The following is a 27,305-nucleotide window of genomic DNA, read 5'->3' as shown; positions in this document are numbered from 1 at the left end:
AATGGGGCTCAAGGAAGCAGGATCCACTGGTCCAGGATTAGTGTAGAGTCAAGGGACAGAATAGAATTTAAATAACAAATAATGATGCCAGTACTACCTCTGCTACAAAATTATTTCTGAATACCTGATACCATAATGTACAACTCAAGTAATTGAATCATACCAAAAGCAAAGGGCCCCCTGAAGGCACATTACACGGTCGTATGATTTCTTCAAATTTACAGTTGGAATATCTGATAATCTCACCCCGGAAATTGGGTGTTGTCTTGGAACCACAGTCACATTGGTTATTCAAGACAGACTGCATGAGATAACAATAGGAACCATAAATGGTGATCTGTTTCAGAGAATTGGTCTTTTCCATCATGTAGAAACACATTGAGAGTCAAGTGCTGACCTCTAGTGGTGGTCAAGACAGTGACTCCAATGTACTTCAATGATTCCTGGCAAATAATCCCAGATTTTTACTTGACTTTATGAGGCATTATGCTTGAGTATGTTTTTAATATGAGAGTTAAAAATACTTAAACTTTTGAAAAGTTAAAATGCCACTTGCTATTATTATTTACCTGATGATTAGTGATATTGAGCACCTCATGTACCAGCTATATGTCTTTTTTGGAAAACCATGTTTATTCAGATTCTTCGCCCATTTTTTAATCAGATGGGTTTTGGGTTTTGTTTTTTTGCTATTGAGTTATATGTATTATATATCTGATATTAAATTATTACCAGATATATGGCTTGCAAATATTTTCTCCCATTCAGTAAGTTGCCTTTTCATTTAGTTGATGGTGTTCTTTGCTTTGCAGAAACATTGTAGTTTGATATAGTCCCACTTGTTTATTTTTGCTTTAGTTGTCTTGCTGTTGGTGTCAAATAAAAAAAAAATTATCGCCAAAACTGATGTCAAGGAGCCTACCACTTATTTTTCCATCTTGTAATTTTATGGTTTCAGCTCTTACATTCAAGTCTTTAATCCATTTTGAAGTAATTTGTGTATGATGTAAGATAGTGGTCCAGTTCATTTTTTTGCATGTGGCTGTTCCATTTATTAAAGAAACTGTCCTTTCCCCATTGTACATTCCTGGCTCCTTTTTCATAAATTAATTGAACTATACAAGCAGTTTTACTTCTGGGCTCTCTTCATTGATCTGTATGTCTGTTTTTCTGCTAATACCATATTGTTTTGATTACTATAGCTTCATAATAAGGTATGAAGTCAAGGATCATGTTGCCTCCAGCTTTGTTCTTCTTTCTCAATATTGCTTTGGTTAGTCAGGATCTTTTGTGGTTCCATACCTGTTTTAGGATTCTTTGTTCTATTTCTGTGAAAAGTGCTTTTGGAATTTGATAGAGATTGCATTGAATCTATAGATTGCTTTGGGCAATATGGACATTTTAACAATATTAATTATTTCAATCCATGAGCATGGAATATCTTTCTGTTTGTGTCTTCTTCAATTTCTTTCAACTATGTCTTATAGTTGGTTAGTTTCCCCAGATTCTGAAAAGGTTTATTCTGACAGCTTTTTTTCAGAAATTTAGAAGCTTTTATAAAGGATCAGAAATTTAGAGTTTCTTATGCCATCATTTTCACTGATATTACTACCTATCAATAGTTTTAATATCTATATCAATTTCACTAAAATGTATTAAAATTTATAGAAACATATCCCTTTGAAAGTATACTCTTATTATTTACTAGGCCTTCCTTCCCCTGGTTGCCGGCACATGCTTCCCTCTGGCACCCAGGACCCGGGCTTCCCTTGCAGCCCCGGCTTCATCAGGAGGGACTCTGGAAGGACATCAATCTAATTAGCATATTACACCTTTTTTTATTATAAATGCTTTTGTTTTAAGATTACTGATAGATATAAAGCAGACTTAAGATATAACAGGTATGCAATAGGTATAACAATTTTCATTGAGGTCAAACAGTATTGTATCTTCATATTCTTGCTTTCAAATTTATGTTCACATAATTTCCTTATGGGTGTATTAGATTATTTGGTTTGACCCCCATTGCTAATGCACCCAGGAAGCATTGCTTTTTCTCACTGATTTATTCATTTATGTTTTCATACATGCATTTATTCACCAACTAGTTATTAAACACCAAGTCCATCAGGCATAGCTAAAGGTATAGGATATGGCAAGTAACATTTGCTGAGTAAAGCCATGATTTTTTTAAATCAAAAGATGACTTAAGAAGCAGTTCGGGCCGAAACCGGTTTGGCTCAGTGGATAGAGCGTCGGCCTGCGGACTGAAGGATCCCGGGTTTGATTCCGGTCAAGGGCATGTACCTTGGTTGCGGGCACATCCCCAGTGGGAGGTGTGCAGGAGGCAGCTGATCGATGTTTCTCTCTCATCGATGTTTCTAGCTCTCTATCCCTCTCCCTTCCTCTCTGTAAAAATATCAATAAAATATATTAAAAAAAAAAAAAGAAGCAGTTCGGTTTAGTAGTTAGTATTGCTGCAAGAGGTGCATTAATTACCTTAGGACTTATAAGGACTCCCTTGTGGATCTAACTATTTTAACCATTAGATGTATAATATGAACTTTGCTAGTAGATACCAGAATCCATGTCTATCTCAATGCAAGGAAAGATGTCACATTACGTGGTATGTGCAGTCATTCCCTAGGTGTGCTGAGAGTGAACCCACTGCCTCACACTGTCTGGAACTTAAAGCTTGGTGCTCATTCTGGATCCTTTCTCTACTTCTGTATTTAAATCCCAGCCTGGAACTAAGAACCCTGAATTTCATCTCCAGGCTTCTCAGACATTCACCTTTGCATCATCCTTCAATATTGCCCATCACTCAGGTTCTGGCCTTTGAATACTTTGGATTCATGGCAGTTGTTTTAAACTCAGAAATGTTATTGTTAAGAGCAGTGGGCTCTGGAGAAAAGCAACCCAAGTGCTAGTACTTACTGTGTGTGACAGCTACTTAACCTACATTTCTAAACCTGTTTCTTAAAGTGTAAAATGAAGACAATAAAAGTACCTATAATACAGAAATATGAGAATCAAATCCTATCTAATAAAAGAGTAATATGCAAATTAACCATCACTCCGCTATACCCACAAGCCACCCCGCCAGCCAATCAGGAGCGAGTATGTAAATTAACCCAATCCAGATGGCTGCAGCCACAGAGCGAGCAGGAGGCTTGGGTTTCCCTGGCAATGGAGGAAGCCAAGCTTTCCGCACACCCTAGCGGGCCCAGGCCTCCACTCAAGGCTATGAAGTTTCAATTATAGAAGATAAATAAACCCCAGGTACCGAGGCCTCCACTTGGGTTGCCAGGGGTGTGGCCAGCCTGCAAATCACCACAGGCCCCTCACCCAGGCCGCCTCACACCCCAAGGGAACCCCCACCCTGATCCGGGACACCCTTCAGGGCAAACCAGCTGGCCCACGCACCAGGCCTCTATTCTGTCTAATAAAAGAGTAATATGCAAATTAACCATCACTCCAACACACAAGATGGCTGCCCCTATGTGGTCAAAGATGGATGCCCCCATGTGGACACAAGATGGCCACCACAAGATGGCCAGCAGGGGAGGGCAGTTGGGAGGGACCAAGCCTGCAAGGGAAGGCAGTTGTGGGCAATCAAGCCTGCAGGGGAGGGCAGTTAGGGGTGACCAGGTCAGCAGAGGAGGGAAGTTGGGGGTGACCGGGCCTGCAGGGAAGGGCAGTTGGGGGGGACCCAGGCCTGCAGGGGAGAGCAGTTGGGGAGGGACCAGGCCTGCAGGGGAGAGCAGTTAGGGGTGACCAGGCCTGCAGGGGAGGGCAGTTAAGGGTGACCAGGCCTGCAGCGGAGGGCAGTTAGGGGCAAACAGGCTGGCAGGGGAGCACTTAGGCAGCAATCAGGCTGTCAGAAAGTGGTTAGGGGGTGATCAGGCTGGCAGGCAGAAGCGGTTAGGGGCAATCAGGCAGGCAGGCAGGCAAGCAGTTGGGAGCCAGCAGTCCTGGATTGTGAGTGGAATGTCCAACTGCCCGTTTAGGCTCAATCCTACTGGGATCAGGCCTAAACGGGCAGTCGGACATCCCTCAAAGGGTCCCAGATTGGAGAGGGTGCAGGCTGGGCTGAGGGGCACATCCCCCATGCACGAATTTCATGCACTGGGCCTCTAGTATAACAATGACTACAAATCACCAAGCATAGTGCCTGGCACATAGTAAGCATTACATATACTAGTATGTTGGAATGTGATTTGTCCTTGTGGCTTTTATTTTATTGCCTTTGATATAAGTTGGTGTAAACTGTACTAAAATTAAGACTGCATTTACTTTCTTGGGGAAGACTTCTCTAATCCCTAGTCCAGATCAGCTGTCTTTGCTATATACTCTGGTGAAACCATGCTTTTTCCTCCGGGGCACTGTATCTCATCTGTAATTAGGCACTCATTTTTTGTCATCATTTGATTAATTTCTGTTTCCTCCACTAGACCTCAAGTTACATGAGATCAGTAACCAGGGTTTACTTATAATTGTATTCCCAGAACCTAGCATGGAGTCTGGGACAGGAATGAATGATTGAATGAAGCATTAACTTTCATTTAAATGATTAATATGAATCCTATGCTCAAGTTAATCTACTGCATCCACAACTGACTCCTTTATTTGGCTTATCTTTCAGTAGGTATCTTTTAAACCTTACTAAATCTAACTTTCTATAAGATAAGCTCTTTAAATGGTACAAGCTATAGATATGGATAGGTATAATATGAATAAGTATTCAATACTAAATAGGTATTGAGTAAATGAGTGAAAAAAAAAAGTCATTGATCATTACGATTCTTGTGCCCAGGAACAATGAAGTTGAAGTTGCATGAAGAAATAAGAATATCAAGCGGAAAATTTGCCATGGGAGAAGGCAGGGTATGCAAGAGCTGGAAAATAACTCTGACTTAGTCTCATTCTCTTGTTCTTAGTGGAAGATTTTAGAATTCAGGAAACAAATTAGTGCTTGATAGAGATTAATTTCAGTTTATCTTGTGAGCTTGAATCATCATCTTGCCTTGTAAATATTTACCATTCTTCTATTAGCTATGTATTCCCCTGACATTTACACTTTATTCATCATCAGCCTCTGTTATGACCTGTAATTGCTAATAAAGATGGGTAAAAGCACCACCGCTTGGGGTTGCCACAAATCACTATGGAAATGACACTCCTTCCTGCTCCTTGTGAAAATGACTTTTGACTCACTTTTGTCTACTCTGAGGCAACTCACCTCTTTAGAGATGGAAGATGAATTTCAGAAAGTTCCAGGTGAAATTGAATGAAATAGAATAGAAGAATCAATTTAATTACTGCTGCTCTATACAAGGATATTTGGGACCTTGCCAACAAGGAGAAATTAAGCTCATCCATGAGGCACAGAGATCCAGGTGCTGATGTATAAAACTAGTTCACTCTGATTTTATGGTCTCTGATATGTTAAGGGAGAGTTAGATCTCATTCAGAAAGTAGGTCAGCATTTTGTTAGTTTCTTGTACCAAGGGAAAGCAGTCAGCCTCCCTTTTAGGCATCCAATTCCTTGTTCTTATCTAACTTCAACAATGTACATATCAGTGTAAATAAAAACTAACATTGAAGTTACACATGAGATTTTGAATACTCAAGATTCAAATTCTCCAAATTGCATAACTGGCTGTATTTTCTAGTTTTCCCTTACTAATCCACTAACTACTTCTACTGGAAGGTCCCACAACCGTACAAAGTGAGCAGGTCCCAGACTGAAACCATTGCCTTTCCTTGCTAGTCTGCCCTCTCTATTTACTGGGTCAGTAAATGACTCCATATCCAGCGAGGTGACAAAACCTTTGAGAATGATCCTGAAGAAACTGAGAATATAATCAAAGAGAGAAAAACAGAGGCAAAAATCTATTTACTGACCAATTTATTCTTATATTTGGTAACATTAGCATGGTGCTAGGGGTGGAAGTGTGAGGAAGACAAAGCACAGTGCCTTCCCTCAGAGAACTGATGGAGTGGGAGAGGCAGGAAAGGAAGGAACTAAAACCTCTCTGATGCTCGGATTGGACATCACTGTGGGCCATGGAGCACATGGAGGGCCTCAAAGAAGGCCCCCAAAGGCCTCCTTCCCCCAACCCCTTGTAATCATTTTGGGTGTAATGTTTGGGTCCCTCCTTCCCTCTCTCCTGCATTCCCTCTCTGATTCTAACTTTTTGCTTATATCCCCCTTAAAATTTTGAAAGACCATTCTCTCCACATTCTAAACTTGTTATCTAATTTTTGTGTTTGTTTATTTGTTAATGTTTACCCGAAGATATTTTTCCCTTTGATATTTAGAGAGAGAGGGAGGACGGGAGAAAAGGAGGAAGGGAAAGTGAGAGAGAAAGAGAGAGAGAGAGAAAGAAACATCGACATGAAAGAGACACATTGATTGGTTTCCTCCCTCCACATGCACCCCAACTGGGGCCAGAAATTGAACTTGCAACCCAGATATATGCCCTTACCTGCAACCCTTCAGTGTGTGGGCTGACACTCTAACCACTGAGACACCAGCCAGGGCAGTATCTAAATTTTTTTTATGAGAATAAACAGATGCAAAGAGTACAAAATTTTCAGCATAGTACAAACATTGGCATGTTAAAATAAAACAGTTTTAATACCCTTTTAAATGTATGCAATGGAATTTAAATGTCACAGAAATCTAAATATCCCCCCCACCACCACACACACACACACACACATACACATACTCCTAAAACAGTTTCCTTGCACCCAGGCCCTAACTAGTTTGAAGAATGCCATTCTACAGGGATATTTCTATTACTTCTTTTTTTTTTTTAATAAATCTTTATTCAGATTATTACAATTGTTTCTCCTTTTTCCCCCCATAGCTCCCCTTCACCCAGTTCCCACACCACCTTCTGCCCTTACCTCCCCCCCACTGTCCTCATCCACAGGTGTATGATTTTTGTCCAGTCTCTTCAGGAACCCCCCATACCCCTTTCCCCCTGAGAATTATCAGTCCACTCCCTTTCTATGCCCCTGATTCTATTATATTCACCAGATTATTCTGTTCCTCAGGTTTTTAATTCCCTTGATTTTTAGGTTCACTTGCTGATAGATATGTATTTGTTGTTCATAATTTTTATCTTTACTTTTTTCTTCTTCCTCTTCTTTAAGAATACCTTTCAGCATTTCATATAATACTGGTTTGGTGGTGATGAACTCCTTTAGCTTTTTCTTATCTGTGAAGCTCTTTATCTGCTCTTCAATTCTGAATGATAGCTTTGCTGGGTAGAGTAATCTTGGTTGTAGGTTCTTGCTATTCATCACATTGAAAATTTCTTGCCACTCCCGTCTGGCCTGCATAGTTTCTGTTGAGAAATCAGCTGACAGTCGTATGGGTGCTCCCTTGTAGGTAACTAACTGTTTTTCTCTTGCTGCTTTTAATATTCTCTCTTTGTCTTTTGCTCTTGGCATTTTAATTATGATGTGTCTTGGTGTGGTCCTCTTTGGATTCCTTTTGTTTGGGGTTCTGTGCGCTTTCTGGACTTGTAAGTCTATTTCTTTCAACAGGTGGGGGAAGTTTTCGGTCATTATTTCTTCAAATAGGTTTTCAGTATCTTGCTCTCTCTCTTCTTCTGGCACCCCCATAATTCTGATGTTGGTACGCTTGAAGTTGTCCCAGAGGCTTCTTACACTATCTTCAACTTTTTGGATTTTTTTTTTGCTTTTTGCTTTTTCGGTTGAGTGTTTTTTGCTTCTTTGTATTTCAATTCTTTGACTTGATTTTTGTGTTCCTCTAGTCTGTTTTTGGGTCTCTGTATAATATTTTTTATTTCATTCAGTGTATGTTTAATTTCTAGTTGGTCCTTTTCATATCTTCAAGGGTCTCATTATATTTATCGACCTTTTCTAGGATATTCTTGAAAAGCCTTATAACCGTGGTTTTGAATTCTATATCCAGTCGTTTGTTTTCCTCCATTTCTTTCGTTTGTGATCTGTTTCTTTGACACCGCATTTTCACTGCTTCCCTGAGTTGGTAAGGTAGATTTGTATGCTAGGTTTCCAATATGGCCCAGTGGGTCTGCCTCCCCAGTTAACCTGAGGTGGACACTGTTGGTGCACCCCTTTGTGGACTGTGTGTACAGCCTTGTTGTAATTAAGTCTTGATTGTTGTTGGTATCACTGGGAGGAATTGACCTCCAGGCCAGTTGGCTGTAAGGATCAGCTGTGTCTATGCTGGGAGAAGTTCAGTGATGGAGACAGCCTTATAGGATTAGACTTGCCAAATTGCAATAGCCTCTGTGCTCAGCTTGGATGGGGTGGAGTCTCAGGGTGGAGCAGACAGTCTTGGCTTCCAGTCAGCCTTGCCCTTGCGCGCACGTGCGCCTTCAGACCTCTGCCTTCCCAGGCTCCCAAGTCTCCGCCGGAGAGTCCAGACTCCCCCCGTAAGAGTGTGGGTCCCCAGGGTCTCGCCCGGAACTGGGGTTCAGTGCAGTCAGAACTGGGGTTCAGTGCGATCGGGGGCTTCCTTCCCCCTTCCGCCAGAGAAAGTCAGCCAGGCTCTCAGCTGCCTTTCCTCTCTGCACGCACAAAGACCCTTTGCCGTACCACCAATTCTCTGTGAGCTTTTCTCTTTCCTTCTAGTTGTAGAATTTTCACTCAGCCAGCTTTCCTGTGGTTCTGGATGGTGTCCGTTCTGTCTTTTAGTTGTAGTTTTGAAATTGTGCTAGGCAGCGGTTTAGGTGCTTACCTATGCCGCCATCTTGGTTTCTCTCTATTACTTCTTATGTATTTTTTGTATGACTTCTTAAGTATTCTTTGTATCACCCAGTACCCATGTGCCAGACCTTGGCTAAATACTTTACATGTATCATCTCATTTAATCCTCAGCAGTCCTCTGAGCTCAGTACATTATCTGTATTTTGAAGAAAGTGAGTCTAAGATGGGATTTAAATCCAGATTTTTCTGAATTCATACCCTGTGCTTTTAACTTCTACTTTATACTTAGAATTCACTGCAACCAAGGGATTTTGGTGTTAAAATCTATGTGAAACACCTTGAAGAGATTGTGTAACTTCCAGCACCACTCCCAGCACCTCCTACCTGCTTTGCTTTTCTGCACAGCACTTACAACATCTGATAGACTGTATGTTTTACTTATTTACTTATTATTAAGCTTCCCTACTCCCCCAGCCCAGAATATAGGCTTCAGGAGTGCAGGGATTTTGTCTGTTTGCCTAGCACATAGTAGGTGCTCAATAAATATTTGTTGAATAATGAACAGAACTTGCTGCTAGAAAGCCATTAATGATTTTGAGAGATTCTAGACATACTAGGGGCTGCTAAATGCTCTCATCATCGTTCTTAGCTTCTGCTATAATCAGGTAGCAATATGAGGTATAGATCAACATCTACTGACTTTGGACTGAAGGATTTTTATGTACCAGTCAATATCAAGAAAAAAAGGATCTAATCACACACCTAAAGTACTTGCTGAGCAGCAAACTTTATTTACCTCATTCAAGTTACTAAGGAGAATACAGAAGAGGTAGCCTTGTTTGTTATAGAGCTATGGTATGGAGGTGGATGCATCTTTGAGCCAGTTCAGACTACTGTTCATGGCTGGGAGTTTGAGCACATCAAGGCATGCTTGGAGGCCTAGAGGCAGCCTCCCAGAAGTCCCCCAAGCCTGAAGAGCCCTCCAAAAAGAAATCCATGTCATATACCCTGATGGGGCAGCCACAGCTGGGTATATCTGATGAACCATTGGGCAGCCTGATGGAAGCCTATCTGGGGATGGCAGAGACTCCTTGAAAAGAATGCCATCTCGGGAAAGAAAGAGCCAAGCATAATGAGCTTGACCTAGGAGCAAAGCTTTATGGATCAGAGAGCATGGAGAGTCTAAGTATAGAGTCATTACTGCTGGTCTCTGACTCACCTCTGAGCACGTGTTTGGGTCCTTTAGAAAGAGACCTATAAGAAAAGATGGAAGGAGCTTTTCTCTCAAACTTTGACACTCCCTGGAGGCTCTAACAGAAGGTATCCCAAGAAGGAGGGAGCTATCCCCTATATGCAGCCTCTACCTCTTAGTGGTGCACAGACCAGCAGGCACTGGTGATTCCCTCAAGTCTCCAGATAAATAGCATAGGTGGCTTCTTGGCCTGGAAGAGTAATTTGAAGACTTGGTCACCGACTATTTAGCAAGGAAACCTGCTATCCCTGCCGGGCCTGGTGGGGTGGCACAAAATAGCAGCAGAGCAGCCCTGCCCAGCTGAGAACCAGCGGAGCTGCAGCAGCAGAGCCTAGCATGCCGAGTTGTGCCTGCAGTGACCATGGACACGCCCACTGAGTGAATGAAAGCAGTATCATTCACAGGGTGGAAACTTGGTTTGTTGGAACAACACTGCTACATGAGGATGAACTCATTCCTGGATCCTGGGAGACTTTCCCAGGGGAGACTCCTAAAAGGACTTGGTGGTGAAGACTTTACAGGGAACTCAAGTTCTTGACTCACTTGAAAAGGCCCAAAGCCTGGTATTGGGGATTAGAGAACAAGCTTTAAGTCTCTTATTTCACCAACCAACCCTCTCACCAGTTGTCCCACCATTCACTAGTGTCTCTCTCCTCCTCCCTCCCCTTCCTCCCCAGCTTCCTAATGCAAATTCCTGTTGCCTCAGAGAGACTACTTAAATTAGGTAAAAGAGGGAAACATGCCAGTTTAAAGTTACAGCAAATATGTGCAAGATAAGTAACCGCTTAGCCTTTCCAGGTGTATTTGATTAACTAAAATGAGTCTCCTTCAGACAGCATGAAAAGGGGGAGTAAAGACTTTTAGGCAGTGGGAGAATAGGGGAAAATATTTGCTTATCTCATGCAAACACTGTTATGATTAAGTGGTGTGACCCAGCCATGAAAAAATTGGATTAAATGAGCCTTAAACTTTAAGCTCCTTGGAATGATTATGCTGTACAATGTGAAAGGCAGATTTATTCCATAATGAAGGCCATGGATGAGACTCACACCATGAGTCTCACCCTATGATATGGCACTTTTGACATGGAGCAAAACGTCACTTTATGCTGGATAAATGGTTTTTGAACAGTAGCAGCAAATGGCAGGATAATAATAGACTTTTAAGGATGATGAGGATATCTATCCATTCATAATTGTACCTGGTATTTTTATTGTAGTCTTCCACAAAGAGCTCCACACACTTTGAGAAAAAATGATCTCATTTATCTTTACAAAAATCTCAGTGAGACAAGAGCTTCAGTACATAATGGATTGATACAGAAGCCTTCCTCTTGTCACTCCTCCCAGCAGCCCTCTGAGGTAGCTGGGGACTCCTATTTATCAGCTAACAAATGAAACATGGTTGTACTGTTGCAGAAAAAAAGATGACATATGAAAAATAGATGCTTTACTCAGAGAAAGATTTTATGATAAAGACTTATAAATAAACATAAGAAGGGGCTGAGCTAGGTCTATGAGGCTACTATTTATGTGAATGTTTAAGGGAATAAAGAACTAGAAATATTGGTAATTTCCTTCCCAACTCTATACCCACGCTTAGAGAACATTGCCCCTTTTTCTTCCCACAGAGTTGGATCCTACAGTCCTTGCTAAGGTAGTGGGTATTTGTGATTCCAGTTCTCTAGTCAGAGCCAGCTAGACTTGGCTGAGCATCTGGCCCAGCTGGGATTAGATCATTGCTCCAGGAATTTGGAATAGGGGCAGAGCAAAAACTGGGAAGTGGGCAGAACAAAGATAGTTTCCCTCTCCCTATCTCTATCTACTTTTCTGGGACCATGGGGTTTTCCTGAGAAGCTCTAAGTTGGTTTTAAAAGGAAGACTTGATTTAAAACAATCTAAATATTTATCAACAGGGAACTGATTAAATCATTGGACATCTTTGTTATGGTACATGATGTTGCAATATGAAAAGAATGAAACTTTTTATGAACTGATCATTCCTGAGAATGATCTCCAAGGTATATTGTTAAGAGAACAATGAAAAGTACAGGATAGGAGTTATAGTACACCACCATTTGTATAACAAGGAAGGAAAATATAATATATGTTTAGACCATTTACCTTTAATATACTTACTATGTCAGGGCTTAAGTCTATCATTTTATTATTTGTTTTCTGTTTGTGTCCTCTGTTTCTCACTCCTCCATTTCCCTTGTCTTCCTGTAGGTTACTTGAATAAAATTTTCATATTTATATCACAGTTTACTGATATTGTTTTACCAATTTGAGTAAAGTGCAGAAACTTGACTCCCATTTGGGTCTCATTATCCTCCTCAATTTTAGATATAATTGTCTTGAGTATCAGATAATGTTATAATTTTTATACTAATCATCATATGTAATTTAGAAAACTCATGAGGAGGATAATCTATTTTATTTATCCATATTTCTGCATTCTTCATTTTCCTTTCTCCCTTCCTGATGATCCAAGATTCCTTTCTTCATCGTTTTCTTTCTTTATCTGAGAATACTTTTATTTTCCCTTAATTTCTGAAATATAGTATCACCAAATACAGAATTCAGAGTTGACAGCTCTTTATTTTTAACACTTGAAAAATGTTGTGTCACTTCTTTTTGGCCTCTGTTGTTTCAGATGAAAAATCTGCTATTATTTGAATTGATGTTCCCTCATAAATAATGTGTTATTTCTCTGTCTGCTTTTGAGGTGTTTTCTTTGTCTTTAGTTTTCAGAAGTTTAATTATGATGTGTCTTGGCATGGATTTCTCTAGATTTATCCTATTTATGGTTCACTCAGCTTCTTGATCTATAGGTTTATAGATTTTGCCAAGCTCGGGGAATTTTTAGTCATTTTTCTGAACACTCTTTTGATCCCATTCTCTTTCTTTCCCTTTTAGGACTCTAATGCTATACATGTTGGATCTTTTGTTATAGCCATACAGGTTCCTGAGACTCTGTTGTTTATTTTCAGTTTATTTTCTCTCTGTTGTTCAGCCTGGCCAAGTTCCATCGATCTGTCCTCAACTTCGCTGATTCTATCCTCAGTCAGCTCCCTCTACTACAGAGCTCTTCTAGTTTGTTATAGCATTTCTGCTATTTTTCAGTTCTATAATTTCCACTTGGTTCTTTTTTTATAATTTCTATTTCTTTGGTGAACTTTCTATTTTTTTTTTCATTTGTTTCAAGAGAATTTGTAATTGCTTGCTGAATCTTTTTTATTATAGTTACTTTAAAATACTCACCAGGTAAGTCCAATATCTGATTCATCTCATTGTGGAAGTCAGATGATTATCTTTTCTCATGTAACTTGTGATTTTCTTGGGTTTTGGTACAATGAGTGATATTCATGTGGACATTTTGGCTGTTGTATTAAGAGACTCTGATTCCTATTTATATATTTTTTATTTTAATTGGCAGCTACTCTGGATTTAACGTGCAGTTTCTAGCTTGTGGTCCCTAACCAATTAATCTTCTCTTTCTACCTTTCAGGGTTCTCTTTTACTTGTCTCTTGCATTATTTCTAAGGCTTTTTAGTCATGTTTAGCAGGGAAGATCAGAGAGAGACAAACATGTACTGTCTTGCCCAGATGAGAAAGTCTGGATATACGCTTATATAGGTAGATGATCTCTCTAGAAGGATACACAAGGAATTGCTTTCCCCTGAGAGAGAACTTGGAGATCTGATGTATGAGGGAGATTTTTTGTATACCTGTTTGTTTGATCTCATTTTAATCAGGTGAATATATTATCTATTCTAAAATAAAAATAAAATGTAAATGAAGAAAAAAAATGTCTTCTAACTCAGCCTTGTTTTCAAGAGCACAACCAAGGATTACAACAGAGGTCAAGCAGCATATGGATTCAACAGTTGGTAATTTTATTAAATTTCACTGACTTTTAATTTCACTACATTTTGACTGCTTTAATTCAGATCCCTGAATATAACAATGATATTATGAGTAGTTTTTCAGCCTGCTCATACACTTTGAATAACTTCCAGAATACAAATGTGTAATTTAGATAGAAGCAGATGCTTTGGGCAGCATGCTAGTACCCTAATCAGCTGAAAAAATAGTATTTGTATGACATTAAAACAAAATTAATAGGAAGATGTTGACTACATGAAAAGACTTTAGGTTGTAATTATTAAACTTGCAAATAGTTCGGCATAATTAGTGCCTTAATTAGGATATGACCTGAAATTTTAGCTTACAAAATTAATAAAGGCAATTAAAAGTCACATTTGTAAAGTGGATTTTAAAACTTACAAGGTAGTTAGACATCACTTTTTTTCTCACTTTGGAGAGAATCTTTGTAGATATTAAGCTTATAATACAATTACTTTAATTCCCAACTCCCACCCCCCGCACAATGTCTCAGCACCAAAGCCTTAAAAGTCAAGTTTAGTGGCCCTCATCCAAGGATATCCAGGCATAGGGCTGAGCAGCTCCCAGGCACACACCTGGATAGCTCTAGGACACAATAAAATGGCAAAGACTCTTTCTCTCCCCACTACCTTAAGTGAAATATAAGCTGGAAAATTGATACGGACTTTGGTCAAACTTTACCATTTTCACAAAACTGTTTGGATTCAAATGGCAATTTCCTCCATTGTCACTTATTCTTCAACACATGCTCCTTGAAGGCCTTTTGGGTCCTACAGTTTACCACATAGTGAAGGTTCCAATACAAAGCTAAAGAATTTTTCCATCAATAGATAAAAATAGAGAATTCAATAAATTTTGGTAGGCTAGTGATTTAGGAAAAAATAAATGTGAAATCAGACCTTCATTCCTTATGTTAACTCCAAATTGACCAAAGATTTAATATAAAAAATGTAAAATCATAAATGTACTAGAAGAAATGAGTTAATCCTATATAATAAAAGGCTAATATACAAATTGTCCCCTCGGGAGTTCGACCGCCCGCTATGACAAGCAATGACCACCAGGAGGTGGCGCAGAACTAAGGAAGGCCTCGGCCAGCAGCCAGGGGAAGGAAGGCCCGATCAGCCCTGATCACTGGCCAGGCCTAGGGACCCTACCCATGCACAAATTTCATGCACCAGGCCTTTAGTATTTTTATAATATTGTAATTGGGAAGGCTTTTTAACCATGACAGATAAAATAAAATCCATACACTAAATCACTAACAAATTTATCTACTTAAAAATTCTAAACTTGTGCCGAAACCGGTTTGGCTCAGTGGATAGAGCATCAGCCTGCGGACTGAAAGGACCCAGGTTCGATTCCGGTCAAGGGCATGTACCTTGGTTGCGGGCACATCCCCAGTGGGAGGTGTGCAGGAGGCAGCTGATCGATGTTTCTCTCTCATCGATGTTTCTAACTCTCTATCCCTCTTCCTTCCTCTCTGTAAAATATCAATAAAATATTTTTAAAAAAAATTCTAAACTTGCATACATCAAAAAAAACCCGTAAGTTTTAAAAACCTAATTCAAGGCCAAATAAGAATTAATTGATTAAAAATAAACTTTCATTTATATTTTGATTAATTTTTCTTTCTAACAGCACAACTTTATTCCTCAATAAGTAAGGACATAATTGAATATGTACCTCATGTTTTATGTACAAGGAAATTAACTCTAGGGAAAAATTAAAAGAATGTACATGTTTTTAAAAATAGCTAACAAAGTAATTAGAGAATATCCATATCATTAAAAATCAAAATATTTAATAACACCAGTATAATTTTATGATAGGACCTTGTTAAAGTGAAAGAGAATATAGATTAATCCAATTTAAGTTTAAAATATCTAAACAGGAAAAAAAATAGAAGGAAAAAATATCAATGATAATTATCATTAGAGAGAATTATGGATGTATGTTATTTTTATTTTTAGTAGTTCCAATTTTTCTGTAATAAGTAAATTATTTTTGTACTCAATCCTTTTTTAAAAAAATCCTTGGAGGTTTAAATAAAAAGGTATTTCACATTTTCCCAAAAATAGCTAACCTGAAACTAGATCAGATATGAAAGACCAAAACTGAAGAGTTAAAAAGTATAGCATACAGTACAGCAACAAACCCCCCTTTAAAAAGAAAAAAATTTGTTGAAACAATATTATATGGGTGATGGGCTTAATCACAACTCCTATTCATTCACAGTGAGATCTCTCTCTCCATCCCCCCTCCTCCTCCTCCTCCTCCTCCTTCTCTTTCTCTTCCTCCTCCTCCTCTTCCTCCTCCTTCTCTCTTTCCCTTCCTTTCTTCCTCTCCCCACCCCCACCCCCGCTTCTCTCACCCCTACCTCTCTCATTGTAGGCTTAGAACATAGGCTGCCCTTTCCTAAGGCCCAGCATCATGAGACAGTTCTTTCATAAAATCAATGTCTGCCTCTCTATTCCTAACTGCCTGTTTTTATGGAACAGGGAACATGAGCTCCCAAACTGAGATTACCTGGTCTTAGCAGAGAGCAAATATCTTTAATTGAAGGCCCTTACCAATCACAAAATAACTATCTCTAGTAGTACAGAAAATGTCATCATTGAACTGCCTCTGTACCTGTAGGTTTTCTTAATTTCTTCATTTGATGCTCCCTTATGCAGACCAAGAATTTCATACAGAGCTTCTCCAGAGGTTGACATAGTCCGCTGTCTTTGGTTAGGGACGTTACATGCCATCTTCTCCAGCTGTAAAACCAAAAGGGGTAAATAGCCATGAAGGTTATGCATACTGGATCCTAAAAGGAAGATAGTTCATTTCTGACCTTTTGCAAAATGACAACCTGAAGTATATTTTTATACCAGCTGCAAAACGAGGGGAGTAAAGGGTTAGGATTGCCAAAAGGAGAACTTAAGTCAGTATGAAAGGCTGCAGGCAGCTATGCAAAGGGAATATGGCTTTGTCCATATGGCAAAATAGAAACAAGATGTCATATAAGTATTCAACTAATTCAGAATTATTGAGAAACAATCCTCATAGATAAGGCATGTGTAGATTTCTTTTTAAATAAATCTGTAGAACTTGTAGAACTCCTTCTTTGTCTGCTTTCCAAAGTTAGCCAAAAATGGAAATAATCATCCATTTTGCCTTGACCTATTGGCCTAACATAGGGCAAGAGTTTACAGAAACATCTTTTTGTAAGTATTAAGGAAAAAATCCTGGCCTTATCTGGGAGCCAGGGTAGAACTTCTGGGCAGCTATGTGATACCAGAGGCCCCACAGTACTCATGGGTTCTGCCCCTGGAATAGCTCCTTTCCCTGAAGTCTATCCAGAAAGAGTTGTGCTATCCCAAGTCCCAAGGAACCATCTTCCTGCTATGTTCTGGCTCTAGGAAGGGCCAGGCAGAGTAGCAAGCACACCTAGGGGCATTCCTTCATCCACCACTTAACCTCTCCAAGCCTTAATGTCTTCACCTAATATAAGGATAAAAAAGACATCATACAGATATCTTAAGGATTTAGAAATAATGCATTTGATGTACCCAGAATATAGTAGGTTCAAAGGAAAATGTAAATATTTTTATTAAAGGCGGCACAGTGTATAAATCAGAGAGTGCACTGTAGTCAGACCCTCTGAGTTGGAATGTTGGCCTTGCCATGACCCAGCTACATGACTTTCCCTATCTGTAAATAATTTACTTATTATAGAAAAATTGGAAACTACTAAAAATAAAGATAAAAACTGAGCCTAAACACAAGAATTAAATCAATTAATATATTAAACAAAAATGAACACCATTGTTCATAGCAGAATTATTCATAAAAGCTAAAAGGTGGAATCAACCCAAATGTTCATAAAGAGATTAATGAAAATGTGGTGGGTACATACAATGGGATATTTTTCTGTGATAAAAAGAAATGGAATTCTGACACATGCTACATTATGGATGAACCTTGAACATTATGCTAAGTGAAATATGCTAACCCAGTCACAAAAGAACAAATATTGTATGGTTTCTCTAATATGAGATAACTTGAATAGGCAAATTCATAGAGACAGAAAGTAAAATAGAGGTTACCAGGGGCTGAAGGGGAGTGGGGAATGGGGAGTTATTGCTTACTAGGTACGGAGTTTCTTTTTTGGGATAATTAAAGAGTTCTGGAAAAATACAGTGATGATGGTTAAAAATCATAGTGATTGTACTTAATGCCACTCACTGTACAATGTTCACTGAGTCTGGAGTCTCAGGGGCCTCTAAAACCATCCTGATCTGCCAGGCAACATTGGGAAAGCTCTGCTCTTGCCTGTGTTGGTTTGGTTATTAGCCTGCTGGGAGCAGAGCTGGAAAGTTGGCTCCCACCAAGCCCACCTGACACTGGGACGTACCCGTTGGGCTCTGCTGCTGCCACCACTATTTCTATAGATTTCCCAAGTTGAGCATGAGTGTCTCCATATCCCTGACACCACATTCTGGGCCCTGCTATAGTCATTCATTCACATTCATTCACTGATAACACCTGCTACACAAGGACCAAAGCCAAGCAAGATATGAATGATGATTTTCAAGGAACTTGTGGTCAGAGGAGCGGACAATCCAAGTAGTTTTTATGTGTGTGTGTTTTTCTGTTGCTGTTGTTGATGTTTTGCTTTTATGGTAAAATATAACATAAAACTTACCAGGATAATTGTAGATTTTTTTCTTAAATCACTGCACGTACTCTTCCCTTAAATTGAATGTGACTTCTAGATATTTGGGGATGAATACTTTGGGGGAAATTACAAGGGTATACTAAGAGATTCAAACCAAACAGATTCAGATGTATTGGGTAGACATTACTAGTATGGATAAAAGGAGCAGTGATTCCCAGTAGGGGTGCATACCCGGGTTGCGGGCTCAATCTCCAGTGTGGGGCATGCCGATCAATGATTCTCTCTCATCATAGATGTTTCTCTCTCTCCTCCCTCTCCTTTCCTCTTTGAAATCAATAAAAATACATTTTTTTAAAAAAGGAGCAGAGATAAATTTGGGTCAACATGCTTCCATAAAGAAAGTGTATAGATAGCTAGTCAAGAGCACTAAGAAGAAAAGTATGGCAAATAGTAACCTTTGCTTTATCTATTTTTCTCTATATTCAGCATTCAAAAGGAAGTTGTAATTTGAGGGGAAAATGTATTCACTCTTCGTCTGTATCATGAAATAAGACAGATATCAGGGTTCCCAAAAATCAACTGATAGTCCTAAAATCAATTTTAACAAGGCACAGACATACACAATCTTCACTTTGAGAGCATCCTACTCTATGACCAGCTTTGATTCCTTCATATTTGGGTGTTGCTGTCACTAATCCAGGAAAAAGATGTACATAGTATTGAAGATAATCTGCTAAACATATTATGTTAACACCCACAGCAGACAATTCAATTACTTATTTTTCAAAATCTGTAGTGCAGGCCTGGTCTTTAGGGAGATTGTAAATTAATATGGGATGCAAAACTGAGAGCCAATAATGAAACTAGTGTTCAGGGTTAAACTAGTACTAAGTATAGAGGGCAAACTGAACAAGAAGGAATCTTCTGGAGGACAGGGATTCAGCTTTGAGTCCTGGCATTGTGCCTGGCACCTATTAAGTATGCAATAAATGTCTGTTGGGTAATTGAATAAAAGAAGATTTTCTGGTTTGGGGGTTGAAAGAAGAGGGACATTTTGACAGTTTGACTGGAACATTTTTTTTTTCTAAGGCTGCCTCCTTCAAAGTTATTTCAGGTGTGGAACAACAGAGATGGGATCAGTTGGGGGCTACCATTTCCAGAGAATAGTACTGGAAACAGCCTGGGTTTTATCCTTCCCTGTCCTACGGCCATCCCTCTACACACTCCTCTTCCCAATGGAAAAAAGGACGGCAGATTGCATCTCTCAAATAATTTCATACATGAAAACTCACACCAGAAAAGACATCATAACTGGCTATTCCTTTGGTTTATGCATTTTTTTCAAATCATCTCTTCAATTATAAATCTAATCACATTGTAATCTGTACCTAAGTGAAATATGATAACTGACTTGCTCTGTGATGTGGGTTGAATAATATTCAGAATGGGTTGTTATAGGGAATTTGGAAATTTTTTATTCTATGTATCACCTTCTTTACCTTATTCCCCAAAGATTTCCTTTCAGACAGATAAATGTCTTTAATTAAAGTTAGTCAGTGTGGTTAGTGGTTGGCTAACTACAAACTGAAACATAAAGCAACCAAAAAGACTGCAAGGTTGCTCTCTGCACATCCAACAGCAACAACCTCTACTTTCTCTGTTTCCTTGCTGAGCTAGAAACCAGACTCTTCATATATTATTGATATAAACAACATTTAGTTTCAAATTCAATAGAGTAATACATTGAAACCCTTAGTTGTTTTAATGTGTAAAAATATATTATGCTCTGAGAACATACAAACTACAGAGTAATAGTGAAAACATTCCCTAAAAGCTCTCCTTAAATAACCTTAAATAATGGAATCATACCCTTATTTAACTCCTTATATAAAATATAATTTTATGAATTCTTTTTCTGTAACCTTTGAATTCTAATATTCCTATGCAAAATTCAAGTCATTATTATTTATTCATAGTCTCTCATCCATAAGCTATCCAATGGAGTAAAAAATGTTGTCATGCAGTTATTAATTTAATCTTGATCAGCCAGTACTTGATACTTAATCTTCTGGACTTAAATAAGTTCTAGCTGCATTACGAATTCATCATAATTTCTTAAAGCATTGATTACTATATAGTCACTACCAAACCATATACAGCTACCCTGTCCCTTATAGGTATAATTGAAAGAAGATTCAGCACACTGATGATGATAGGTATCTAATTCAAAATAAACGCATATTTTAAAGGTTCTACAAATGCTGTTCTAAATTCTTTATGTTCACTTGAAATGTTCCTTTCACAGTAAAAGAAGCTTAATCTATATCTATTATGTGAATTCTGAAAAATGGGAAAAAAATCAAACAATGCTTTTCTTGGCAGGGTCCCTTCATAATTGAGAAAAGGAAAATGGTCAGGGGAGATAATCATTAAACACAGCAAAAACACTTTTGATGGCTTGGATTGGGGAAACCAACATGCTCTACTATTCTGTTATTACTTCCATAATTCCTCCATAGGACTCTATTTATTGGAGCAAAATCTCCTTATTCAAATTGTGTATCTTAAAGCTAAACACACATTCAAACTGCTAATTCTGTTTTAAAATAATAATTATCCCTCGCATGATTTCTTATTTACTATTGAAAAATAATTCTCTCTTAATTGCACTGGTACTTATATAAACAGCAACCTCAAGACACACAACTCAGAAATGTTACAATACGCACAGTACCTGTTCCTATAACTCCGATCCTGTGTTCTCAATCAGGAACAACGTGACGTTTTTAACTGGTCTGGAAATAGATGTGCAAAGAAATAAAAGAAGGCAAAACTGAAAGGAGCTGTTCCATACCTGTTCCACTGTTTCAAAGCAAACAGTTGCTCCTTCCCATCGTTCCCATATGGAGTTAAGCAGGTCAATGGAGTCAAGTTACTTTTCATTTGTTACTCTATCAGCCAATTGGTTATCCCTCTGGAAAACATAACAAAGAGAGAATAAAACATGCATGACCATAAAGGTTGCCATTACAAGGCATCTAGTGATCCCAAAATAATGCTACCTCTATTTTCTTCATTAGTCAGCTGGTACTTGGTTTAACCAAATGCTACAATGGACCTGCCACCAGATTTTCACCAGAACTTTAAATTAAGAAAATATGCTAATCTCCTGACATGCAAAGTGAATTCTTATAATATTTTTATTGAGATATAATTAACAAAACATATTAGTTTCAGATGTACAACATAATGATTGATTTTTGTATATATTGCTAAATGATCACCACAATAAGTGTAATTAACATCCATCACCTTACATAGTTACCAAAATTTTTCCTTGTGATGAGAACTTTTAAGATCTATTCTCTTAGCAACTTTCAAATGTGCAATACAGTATTAACTATAGGCACCATGCTGTATATTACATCCCCATGACTTATTTTACAACTGGAAGTTTATACCTTTTGACCCCTTTCATCCATTTTGACCAATCCCAAACCCTCATCTCTGCCAATCTGTTCTCTATATCTATGAGTTCTGTTTTGGTTAGGTTTATTTTCCTTATCTATGTATATAAAAGGCTAATATGCAAGGTGTCCCCGCAGGAGTTCAACTGGGAGACCTGGAGTTCTTTCGCTCACTATGACGTGTACTGACCACCAGGGGGCCCTGGCCAGCATCCAGCAGCTGGGGAAGGGAGGCCCCAGCCAGCAGCCGGAAGGCCGCTATCAGCCCTGATCACCAGCCAGGCCTAGGGACCCTACCCATGCATGAATTTCATGCACCGGGCCTCTAGTTCAACATATAAAAGAGATTATATGTTATTTGTCTTTCTCTGTCTGATGTCACTTAGCATAATGCCATCAAGGTCCATCCATGCTGTCATAAATGTCAAGATTTCCTTTTTTTTTTAATAGCCAAATGAGACCCCAGTGTGAGTGTGTGTGAGTGTGTGTGTGTATGTGTGTGTGTGTCACATTCTCTTTATCTGTTCATCCATTGATGGACACAGGTTATTCCCATTTCTTGGCTATTGTAAATAATGCTGCAATGAACATAGGGGTGCATATATCTTTGAGAATTTGTGTTTCCTTTTTGTTCATTTGTTGTGGTTGTTTCAGATAAATACCCAGAAGTGGAATTGTTGGATCATATGATAGTTCTATTCTTAGTATTTAGAGGAACCTTCATACTGTTTTCCAGAGTGGCTAGGCCCATTTGCAATCCCACCAACAGTGCACAGAGGGTTATGTTTTCTCTACATCCTTACCAGCCCTTGTTATTTCTTACCTTTTTTATAATAGCCATTTTAACAGGTGTGAGGTAATATCTCATTATGGATTTGATTTGCATTTACCTGATGATTAGTAATATTGAGCATCTTTTAATGTACCTGTTAGACATCTGTATGTCTTCTTTGAAGAAATATCTATTCAGATTGTCTGCCCATTTTTAAATCTGATTGTTTGGGGTTTTTTGCTGTTGAGTTGTATGAGGTCTTTGTATTTTGGGGATATTAATCCTTTATCAGATATGTGATTTGCAAATATTTTCTTCCATTTGGTATGTTGCCTTTTCATTTTGTTGATGGTTTTATTTGATGTGCAGGATTTTTTTAATTTGATGTAGTCCTACATGATAATTTTTGCTTTACTTGCCTTTGTTTTTAGTGTCAAATCCAAAATATCATTGCCAAGACTAATGTCAAGGAGCTTACTGCCTGTCTTTTCTTCTATGCATTTTATGGTTTCAGTTTTTACATTTAAATCCATTTTGAGTTGATTATTGTATCTGGTTTCAGACAGGAATCCAGTTCCATTCTTTCACATGTGGCTGTCAGTTTTCCTAACATCATTTATTGAAGAGACCGTTCTTTCTCCACTGTATATTCCTGGTTCCCTTGTCATAAATTAATAGGCCACACAAGTGTGGCTTTATGTCTGGTCTCTCTATTCTCTTTCATCTTTGTGTCTCTTTCATCTTTATAGTATTGTTTTTAATGCCAATACTATATGTTATGATTATTATAGCTTTGCAATATAGTTTGAAATCAGGGAGCATGATGCCTCCAGCATTGTTACTCTTTCTCAAGATTGCTTTTGCTATTCGGGGTCAAAGTAGGTTCTTCTAGATTTTATTTTCTTTAGGTCTAGGGCTAGAAATAATCATTTGCTTTAAAGTTACTGGAAAGACCATGTAACATTAATAAGGAGGAAACTGTAATTGCTCAGTATATAATTCAACTATTTTTATATCTGAACATTTTATCCTAATCTTAGTCAATAAGAACTGAGTCACAATTACCCACATTTTAGTCAAGGTGACTGAGGTGGTTTTAAAGAATTAAGGGATCTCTTGTTAAAACAATACCCAACTCTCATACGCAAAAACGAGAGAATAGTTTCTGTGATTTCAGGTAAGATCCTACGGACAGAAAACGTCTTAAATCAACTGAGTCAGGTGTTACTCCTGAATTTGGCACAGTGGGTCTTTCTGGCTCCTGAAGCTCAGCAGAGTTGAAAGGTGCTGCTTAGCTTGACACCTAGCCTGGGGCTATTTTGTGTGAACATTTTAGCACTCTGATCTCTAGATGGCACTGTTTTGTTTTGTTTTGCTTTGTTTTTAGATACAGTATAAAGGAACAAAAGGCTATTTCTCATAGATCCCGATTTCCAGCCAGAGTTTAGGAAGCAGCCCTTTGTCATGCAGAGAATTAGGGGGAGGGGAGGAAACTAAAGACATTTAAATCTAAGTTCCAGAATCGCTGCAGCTTTAGGACAATGTCCTTTGATAAAATAAAAGTAGTTGATGGGTTAATATGATGAGATTAAGGGTGACTTTTTTTAAATTACAGTTTTTCAAATTCAGTGTAATAAATTATTTAGTAAAATTCATTATTTTGCACAATTAACTTTCTCCTTAAATCATTACTTTTAATTTTTAAAATATTGAAAAAACGAGTTTCGAAATTTCTTTAAGTATTGCAAAACTCATAGGTGAAGTAGAACTGTAGCTATGTTTCAAAGAGCAAACAGTTTCTTATTTATCTAGTCGTTCAACAATTAGTCACCTACTAGGATCCAGGGGCTAAATGCTAGAAATATACTAGTAAACAAGACCAACCACAGATTCTGGATTTGTGGGTCACAGAGTTACAGCCTACCAAGAGAGAGAGATATTAATGAAATGATTACTCAAATAAATATAAAAGTGATACTTTGGAGAGATGCGACAAGGCCATGCAAATCAGTGGAACAAGGGAGATCAGAAAAAGCCTCCCAGAACAGAAATAACCAAGCAGGGATATGAAAAGAATTAAATGTTGAGGTTGCTGGTAGAATCAAATATATTCTAGGCAAGTGAAAGAGCATGTTCAATGGCCCTTGTGCTAAAATTAGAGAAATAAAAGAGACGTGCTGACGTGCTTTCATACATAGTGCATAGGATGGCAGCATATGCCTATACAACTATGACTTCTGATATATCCTCTGAAGATACAGCCAGAGGTTAATGGGATCATATTCCACTTAAACAGGTGAGGCTTTCCAGAAGTGGTGAGCTTCAATGATGTTTGTAAAAGGAAATAACTGATGGTAAGCCCATAAATAATTCCCTAAAGCAAAATGCACTAAATATATTGTAAAAGCATTGCCAATTAAGTCATTCGGATTTGAAGAGGCTGACTTAGAAGATATTGCAAGATTGAAACCAAGTGGCCTTTCTGTGAGGTAGAAAATTGGAGAGAGAATGGTGTGGGGGTGAGGGATGGGGGAGGATGAAGTGTGTTACATGCTAATTTCTCTGGTATATTCTATTTATGGAATCTGCACTATTCCTTTATTCAGTATTGCTCTAGGGCAGTGGTCGGCAAACTGCGGCTCGTGAGCCACATGCAGCTCATGAGCCACGGTTTGCCGCTCTGTTGACTAATGAGTTTGCCGACCACTGCTCTAGGGTGCTCCTAGAGACACTGTATATACCTGTCTCAATTATCGTACAGGGTTAGGGTTATTATAAGTAATGGTAAGTATGAGCACAGAATCTGCAGCAGGTGCTAGACAAGTTTGAATATTCAACCAAAATAATCTATCATAAACATTAGGGTACATAGTCTTTAATGTAAACTTCCTATCTTAGCAGATGCAAACACTACTCATTATGAACATGTGATGTGCAAGTGCACATGGCCCCAAAAGGAAATCCTAATCTAAACAGCCCAACACAATGAACGAAGACATTATTATTGCTCTCATTATTACTATTACCCCTCCACATTGTTTATCTATAATAATAAAAGTGTAATATGCTAATTAGACCTGACGACCTTCCGGAGGAAGCTGGGGCTGCGAGGGAAGCCTGGGTCCCAGGTGCCAGAGGGAAGCCGGTTCCCGCAGCCAGGGGAAGGAAGGCCTTCTCTTGCATGAATTTCGTGCATTGGGCTTCTAGTATTATTATAATAATACATGGAATTCAGGCCATCACTTTGTAAATTTCAAAAGGAAGAATCATCTGGGAAAGCTTTATTCTGTTAAATGAATTTAGAAAGAAGACAGACAGGTTATAGCTTTGATTTTGTACAATTAAGAGGCTTTTGGTAACCACTCCGATGGCATCTCAGACGTAACTACAGAACAATCCTGGCAATTCTTCTATAAAATCAAGTGTTTATATTTCAGAAGAGCAAATTTGTTAATTCCTATTAGGTTTCATAATTTTCTGAAGTTAAAAAAATGTCCCTATTGAGGAAGATTACAAGGAGGATGGAATTTTAATGTGCCTGAATCTATAAATATGGAGAAAGCATAGAATCACAGAAGGCTGAGGGGAAAGAACTAGATGGAAACACTTCTTAGGGTCACTTAAAAAAGATTTTAGGAATTTTGATGCCTGGCCAGATTATCCCAAAGCAAAATTTTGCAGAGTGGGGCCAGGCTCAGATACTTTTTAGGCTCTGAGCAGTTCTAAAGAGCTGCTGGGTTGAGAGCCACTGATAACCACTTCCCTTATTCACTCCATCTGACGAGCAGAGAGCTCTTCAGTTAAGTAACATGGAAAACACCTGCCGACTAAGCAGCCCTCTGGAGGAATTTTCCATTGCCTGGATGTCCTAAGAAAACATTTACTGAAGATAATGGCTCCCATGTGATTAAACACAAAATAAAATTTGGCTTCACATAGTTTAACTGAAGAAGGAATATCCAAAAACAACATGCCTGTTTCTTAGACTCTAGGCAAGTCACTGTAAGCCTGTGTCTTTTCTGCAATCCTATCTTATTCGTGTACATGGCCAAACAGCCCCAACAATAAAATAGGAACTCTTTATCTCTCAGACCTTTTGTCAAATGTCTAGTACAGTGTACCAAGAATGATACTTGGAACTTTTGTAAGCACAGATCTAACGATTGTTCTCTAGGGTTGTGGTTTGAACAATTGTTAGTAGTTACTCTCTCTGTACCTCTTCCCCGCACCGCACCCCCCCCCCCCCACACACACACACCAAATCAGAACATGGTATGCTAAAAGTGCTTTAAGAAATTGCACTTTTAGCATAAGTGGTTGATCCTCGACCTATGAGCCAGGAGGTCATGGTTCGATTCCCAGTCAGGGCACATGCCTGGGTTTTGGGCTCACTCCCCAGTGTATGTGTGTGTTGGTAGGAAGAGGGGGGAAAGAGGTGAGGGAGTGCAGAAGGCAGCAGATCAATGATTCTCTCTCGTCATTATATCCCTCTCTTTTTCTCTTTGAAATCAATAGATTTTTTAAAAAA

The 27,305-nt window shown here is 38.6% G+C and overlaps 1 protein-coding gene across 1 annotated transcript in view; it reads right to left on the bottom strand.

The window, feature by feature from the left end:
- The window catches only part of DNAJC5B (DnaJ heat shock protein family (Hsp40) member C5 beta), a 71,786-nt gene that overhangs the window by 17,415 nt on the left and 27,066 nt on the right, over nucleotides 1-27,305 (bottom strand). Inside the window, exons 2-3 of the mRNA XM_080646403.1 lie at nucleotides 21,393-21,512; nucleotides 16,507-16,634 (exon numbers count right to left, since the gene is read on the bottom strand). Of these exons, the coding sequence (XP_080502529.1) occupies nucleotides 16,507-16,625 (119 nt within the window). The 5' untranslated portion in view covers nucleotides 16,626-16,634; nucleotides 21,393-21,512. The remainder of the gene's footprint in view (nucleotides 1-16,506; nucleotides 16,635-21,392; nucleotides 21,513-27,305) is intronic.

Source organism: Plecotus auritus, assembly GCF_963455305.1.
Source record: "Plecotus auritus genome assembly, chromosome: 11".
NCBI classification, from domain to species: domain Eukaryota; kingdom Metazoa; phylum Chordata; class Mammalia; order Chiroptera; family Vespertilionidae; genus Plecotus; species Plecotus auritus.
The sequence above is the reverse complement of the archived record's forward strand: the minus strand, read 5'-3'. Positions and strand labels throughout refer to the sequence as shown.